This window comes from Capsicum annuum, chromosome 3, assembly GCF_002878395.1.
Source record: "Capsicum annuum cultivar UCD-10X-F1 chromosome 3, UCD10Xv1.1, whole genome shotgun sequence".
Lineage (NCBI taxonomy): Eukaryota > Viridiplantae > Streptophyta > Magnoliopsida > Solanales > Solanaceae > Capsicum > Capsicum annuum.
Window position 1 is genome coordinate 240,666,478 of NC_061113.1, and position 7,525 is coordinate 240,674,002.

Below are 7,525 nucleotides of genomic sequence, written 5' to 3' on the forward strand. Positions count from 1 at the left end.
TTCCTGTGCTTCCTTTGCACAATGTTGAAGGATTAAATGAACTGATGGTTAGGTTGAGTACTAGAAAGTTTGATTTCTAATTGCCTTTTGAATTTTCCCCATGTTTTAACCATACTTTTATTCTATGACTTGCATGTTTTGGCATTAACAATTCAGATAATTGATCTAATACATAAAATTCTTCAGTCAGCTCCTACTTCGTTCATAAGGTGTAGTTACATACTCCAAATTCAAATTGGTTAGATGGAAGTAGCAATAAAAAGATTCAAAGTAATTTGTTGATTCAAAGAAATAATCTTTCATGGAAAATCTCAACAGGTGGAAAAAGGAAATAAAGCAGATAGATTAATTTCGTGGGCGGATTTAGAATTTAAACTTGAGAAGGTAATATTCATTCATTGAATTTACAGGCCTCTTCGAGCGAGCGGTCTTTCTATCTTTTTGGGTTGCATGCCCAAGGCAATGCTTTTTGTAGATTGAGATGGATTGATCTTCGTTATCGTGCCTCCTCCTTGCATGTCTATCTGTAAGATTCTTAGCATTTGAACGGTTTGACTAATGACATTATAGAGTTCAAAATTTAATATTTGCAATCAAAATTTCACATTGCCAAAGTAATTTGCTGATTCAGAGAAATAATCTTTCATGGAAAATCTCAACAAATGGAAAAAGAAAATAAAACAGATAGATTGATTCCATAGATGGTTAGCAATTCAGTCTCCATAAATGGTGATAGAAAGGCTGCTTGAATATTCTCTAAATGTGCATAACACTTTACTCGCTTGCTCTAAAGAGAGTTATGAAAATGTCCAAATGACTAAATTCTCTGTAATGCTACCCAATCTATTGCTTTTTTCTAGGTGCTTAACTTTTTTATGTTCTTTTGGCTGAAAAATGTACACAGACCAATCTTGACTTTAATGGGATGATTGAGATTTCTCATTATCCAGTGTCTCCACCACTTGTACTCTTCAAACAAGTTATTGTATGTATAAAATTAGTTTTGACCTACCTCTACCTCCCTCCAATATTTCTTCGGCCTATCTCTACCTCACCTAAAACTATCCATAGCTAGCCTTGATCAGTTAGGTTCCGTGTACTGAACTCATTGGTTCTACATAATGGAGAGCGCAATTTAAGACTTGTTCAATTCAAGTTTAAAGGGTCAAGATATTCTCGACCAGTGCTATTGAACACGAGCATAAGTCTGTTGCTTTTTAAGGCTGAAGTGACCCAAAGTGAAAAAGCAAGTACATCTCCATTGAAATCGAGAAGCGTGGTTGGGTTGGAAGCGTACGCTTTGTTTTCATTTAAAAGAGCTGGACTCTCTTTAGAAGAAAAAAAGTTGACCAGTAGATTTTTTTTCTTGCTTGGCACACTGGACTGCTTGATGTGACTTTCTTCTCCAGTTACCTAATTTTCTTCCTTTTTCTTCTTCCTTCTTCTTCTTCTTCTTCCATTCTCTTCATCGCTGGCTCTCTGTGTATGAGGTCGTTTGACTTCTCTATTTTCTCTAGCCTCACCTCTTCTATTATTTCCTCTGCTAGGGCAGACTTATTTTCTCTTCAGGAATCACTTCTTTTTTTTTTAAATCCCAACAAACAGTGTGATAAGCAATAGGCAGCTATTTGTATAAATTTTTGATTTTTTTTTCCTCTTAACAGCGACTAAAGTAGTATAGAATAATATGATCCATTTGTATTTTGGTTTTAACTTTGCTTATCATGTACTTTTTAGTTCTAAAATTGAAACATTTGCTAATATATATAGTGTCTCTGTAGAATTTTGTTTAATTGTACAACTCTTTGTGTGAACATTTGGACAAGTAAATATCTTCGTCGCATAACTCTTTATATAGTTAAACATCTCTGTAATGAAGTTGTTTGTTTGGATATTACTTACCTCCTAAACTTGGTGCAAGTCCTTTAGTTTTTATTGAAATAAATTGTTGGTTTTCCCTGATATGGCATAGCAGTGAAAAAAATTATTGGTTTTCCCTGATATGAAACATTTTCAAATACTGCAGATGCAAATTCTGAAAAATTGATCATTGTATCTTTCATGGAAAAGGAGAACACACTCAACACAACACCCCCAGACATTGTAATGGACACTGCAGAAAGTAATAAAACAAAAATTCACTATACTGGCACAACTACAAAAGACAATCAGTGTACAACAACTAAAGCAACTACTTCACATGTCAGACATGCTTCAAAGCTGAAAACCCTACCTTCGAAAAAGTGCCACAAGGTAATTTTTCTTTTTCAAAAATTATTAACAGAAATCAAATCAATACAATTTTATTTTTTCATTTTACCTCTCCTGATTTAATTTCATTTATCAGTGAAACATCTTTTGTTCTCTACTTTTGGACTACCGTTGGGAGCCGTTTTTTGCTGTATCCTAAAGCATACATCTAACGATGCAATGTATAATGTATCTACTAAAGATGATCGTCTTTGTTCTCCTGCATAGGTGTGTAACTGTCAACTTATTTTTATTTTTCCTTCGATCATTTGTGTCAACGAAGGTGATGGTTGAACCCACAATCACATAAGTAACCCAAAGAATGAGTGAGAAATTTTCTTAAATGTTTCTTTATCTTTATACCAAGAATCATTTACCAACTTTGGCTTACAAGATAATTATCAAGGAGTGTATAACATAAATTTAAAAATGTAACACTCCTTGATTATATTATAATTAGCTATATGTAATATGCTTATTATAATTTTTTGCAAAAAGGAGTGTTGGTGTGGATTTGTTTGTTTAGTTTGAGGTTTATTTGTGGGTATTCAGAGATTGAGAGAATGAATGGAACAGCAGCTCAAGGGACTATGTTTGTAGATGAGAAAGTTGCTATTGGAAGAATAAATAGGCATTTTATTTGTGCTACTTTGGATTGGTTGTGCTATGTTGTTGTTGTTGTTGAATGCATTTTCACTTTTAGTTGAGTTGAGGGTCTTTCGGAAATAGTATTTTTACCTTCACGAGATAAAGGTAAAGTCTGCGTACAGTTGTGGGATTATACTAGCTATGTTATTATTATTGTTGAATGCATTTTCACTTTTTGTGGAGTTAAGGGTCTTTCGAAGATAATCTTTTTTGAAGTATGCATACAGTTTTCGGATTATACTAGCTATGTTGTTGTTGGGTGAACTCAAGAATTCATGATGTTCTTTTTGTGATGAATTGCTAAGTTATGTATAATATATACTGGAAAATGCTTGTGCTTACATGATAAACCTGCTAGGTGTGAGTGCAACCTGATTGAAATAATAGTCACAAAAGAACTCCTTATGGCGAGTGTGGGCTTAGAAATTTGTATGGAAAGTAAAGTTACCAGTTTTCAAAAAAAAAAAACATTAGTATGGGAAGTGTGAGAGCTTTGACTTTAGCCAAAATTTTATAAGTAGAACTGACCTCACCTTCGAAGTTATAACCTCGATGTGAGCTCATTTTCTATGACATTAACAAGCAGGATTACTTTCAATTTCTTGTGCTAGCACCCTTTCTTGATTTTCATGGGTTCATTCTATGAATATCTTACGAAAGTCTATGTTCTTTTTTGTAAAATTATTCAATAACTGCTTTTGGTATCCACTTGAACAAGGTATCCACATTACCTCTTTTCTTATTTTATTAATGTATTTCCTTTAGACATGACAAAATTGACACTTAACAAAGAGTGCAAATTTTCCACATTTCATTGATCTGTTTTCGAGTGTAGTTAAAAATTGAATACAAAAGAATTGTCCGTCAGGAGAAACTTATTGTTCAAAAATAGGTAAGAGTAAGTATCTTTTTTTGTCTTGTGTTATTTGTTAATAGTGTTTCTTGATAGATCTTATCAAACTTGTTGATGCAAAAATTGAATTTTTATGATCTGTTTGAAGGGTGTGAAATTGTGACTACAAAGATTGAAAAGATAGCACAAATTGGGGAGTGATAATTATTGATATGATCGGATAACTTGGTTGGTATGATATTTTAATAAAAGTAGATAAAGTTTTCAATTGTACCAAGAGAAAATACTCACTTTCCCCTTCACTGGATACTTCAAATGTGCAAGATATATGCAACAGCTACTTTTTGTCAAATTGATTGATCGATGGCCAATATTTGTTATTATTTTTCCAAAATTTCTTGCAATATTCATCATAAACTTCTAATAATTAGCTTGTATTCTTTCATGCAACAGGTCTCAGTAATACATTTGTAGAGCCGAACCTGAGGATGCATCAAGTCTTTTTTTATATCTATCTATGTAAATTATATGTACAGTATCGTTTTGCAAAACATGGCTCCTTAATATTCACATATATATATGTATATATATGTGTATGTATATATATAAAATGTGTGTGCTACAAGCTTGTTTCCCTGAGCAGCTCAATCATACTAATTAAAACATTCTACTGCTCAAACTTCCTATTCCCAAGATAAATTCTAAAACTTAAAAATTGCAATCTACATGTTCTATTGTTGGGCCCGTGTTGACACGGACCTTGCACTTCTAGTTTGATATACAAGAAATTGTTTATGATGAGCGGTGCACGTGGGAGATTTTAATCCAGTCTTAGTGCAGGACTCGTTGATATATAAAATATTTAAATATCATAATCAATTTTTCTATAAATCTAATCCTGAAATCTACCGCGACTTGGTCTCTTGAAATTTTACTTTACCCTTTAATGTCATTTAACAAATATATATAATGTGTTCAAGGGCATATGAAAATATTTAAATTAGATGAATTAACTAGTTGTTCAATCGATAGGATGCTGTTTAAAACATGTAATCAAATTGAATATTATTGGAAACAGAATACGACTCCCAACTATGAGAAGAAATAATAAAATTCAATGAAGTCAAAATCCGTTAATTATTTCAATGCAATTCAACATTTCAACTTGCTGGTGGTGGAAAAATCACTACATATACAATGACTTAATTATTATTTACTTCATTTTAGCCACATCTTGTATATACTTAAATTTGATTTCAACACATAACGTAATTTGTAAACATCAATTTCACAGCGAAGCTGATCATTCTATTTTTTGTTTCGCTCCTTTTTATCACTCACTGCTTCACAAATTCAACGAAGCACTACATTAAGCCGAACCCCTGTTGTGTGTTATTCGTTTATACATCGATTTAAACACAGGAGCATTTCAATAAAATTATAGGTTTAAAGCCAAATTTTAATAAAAGATCTTAAATATATACACATACATATATACATATAAAAATAATAGTGTAATAATTTAAAGTTGTCTTCTTTTTTAGTTCTTGCATATTAGTTGTTTTTTGTCTAATATTTTTAAAAGACACATAACATTTTACTTCACATATTAATACTATTATTAATAAAAGTACAATTAATTCTAGTGAATAAAATGTTAGACATTTATTTGCAATACATTAACTTGGATGTTGTTGTTAAAAATTTATTTAGTAGTATGAAGTTTGAGTTGTTTAATTCAACGTTCCAAAATATTTTTGATAAAAATCAGATAGTTTTTCCTTTCTTTATTATTTCTTTTTTTGGGGACGTATTTTACAATTTTTATTATTATTTCAAGTAAAGTTAGAAATAATTTTGAGGCGTAAAGCAAGCGTTTCATTAGCCTTACCCTTGAGGCTTGAGCCACCCTGCTTGGACATTGACCTCAACATGTATTCACTTTGTGGTTACCGGAATACTGCCTGGAAAGTTGGTCCCTTGGTGGAGTGATCGAGAGACGATAAGTAATTGATTTAAGATTGATGAAGTTGGTAACAATTACAAGATTACGTATTGTCCATAGGTGTGCAGGGATTGCGAGGTCATGTGCAAGGATGTTGGCATAGTTGAATACAATGGCGTTTAGCTCTAGCCTCTAAGTGATGTACCCCTTGAGGTGAAGTTTGTGAAGCACTAATAATGTAATTTAGATGCAAGGCGTGTGTGTATTTCTTTGATAAATAAAGTTGATCTACTTTATGTAATGAAGTCAATACGGCATGATTATTATGAGCAAGAGTGAGCGTGACAATGCATACTTCGTCATGCTTTTGTTTCATACATTAATAAACTAGGTACATATTGATTAGCAAGTAGCAACTATCGTGTGAATGATAAATAATTTCTAGGATCCCCAGTGCAAAGTAAAAATTCATCATGGCCATAGAGTTTGCAACCCTGTACTCTTGCAGTACAACAATTGACACAAATTCGAGTAAGCTTGGTCGATCCAGAAGATGGACATGTCATGTAAGCAACTTTAGGGTCACATTCCAAGGTGCAAGCCCTGGGTTCACTACTTTGACCTTCGCATACAAACTTACCGTCATGACCAAAATAGTAGCAACCCTTGTAGCCCGTGCAACAGGTGGTGCATCCCGTGTGTTTAATTATCGTGTTTCTTCCCGAACGAGGACACTTTGAATAGGCAACTCTTGGATCACAATGTTGGGTACAAATATTTGTTTTTCTGGGGTCAGATCTTCCTTCACAAATGAAAGTTCCGTTAGCACTGTAATAATTGCAACCCTTGTAGCCTGAGCAACAGTTGGTGCATATGGGACTTCCCTCTGAACGTGGACATATTCCATAGGCAAAATTACCACATTCCATGGTACAAACCTTTATATCATCACCAAGTTCCACCGCATTTGCAATAACAAACATTCCTACAATAAATATAAGCTGTATATATTAATTAGGAAAAGCATAACACTACGTATGTATTAAAGAAGGAAAGAGTAAACAGATAAAAAGAAAAAATATTACCAAGAACAAGTAGGCATGCAGGGAAACTAACTTCTTTGGGAACTGCCATTATGGATGGATGGTGGTTTATTCATTATTTGCTTATTGATGTAAATATAAAGCCGCCTCAATTAGTAGATTTTTTCTTTCTTTGTATTTGCTAGTGTAAGTTTGGCAAGGTATGATCATATAAATGCCCCACTAGCTAAATATGCGTAAAAGGCTCCCTCGAAATATTGTTTTCTTCATTTAACAAAGAATGATGTATTTTTTTTTTTAGTCTGTTTAAAAAGAATGATTCTTTCTTTTTTTTAATAATACTTTGATTCAACTTTTCAAATGTCGTGTTTACCACAAAATTAAATAACATTTTGATACATTTGATACAACTTTAATTTAAGACCATAAAATTAAAAAATTTTCTTTATTTTTTAAAATTCGTACAAGTCATAAATTATTCTTTTTGAAACAAAGGATTAACATACTGCCTCCTCAATTGGAAGTTGTTTAATCACATTGAAAAACATTTTACTAGTATTCTCCAGTAATTTATGCTTGGTAAAGATTCCAAAAGTGCTTTTGAAAAATAACTTCTTCTGCTATTTAAAAACTACTTATTTTTTCCCTAAAAACTTGTCCAGTCACTTTCTTTTTTTCGAAAAGTACACTTTTAGCAACGTGCTACTACTGCTCTTTATTATGTAGCCATTTGAATTCTCAGTAACTTTATTTTGTCAACTGCAGGCACTAATATCCAAAGTTGCA

At 32.4% G+C, this 7,525-nt stretch overlaps 1 protein-coding gene across 1 annotated transcript; it reads right to left on the reverse strand.

Annotated features, from left to right (window-relative positions):
- Positions 1–5,997: 5,997 nt before the first annotated feature.
- Positions 5,998–6,976, reverse strand: LOC107864930 (proteinase inhibitor type-2). Its single transcript, XM_016711328.2, has 2 exons — positions 6,782–6,976; positions 5,998–6,681 (listed from the first exon to the last, which is right to left on the reverse strand). Exons 1-2 carry the CDS (start codon positions 6,828–6,830, stop codon positions 6,113–6,115), a joined length of 618 nt encoding a protein of 205 aa, XP_016566814.1. The 5' UTR covers positions 6,831–6,976; the 3' UTR covers positions 5,998–6,112.
- Between the last annotated feature and the right edge of the window lie 549 nt (positions 6,977–7,525).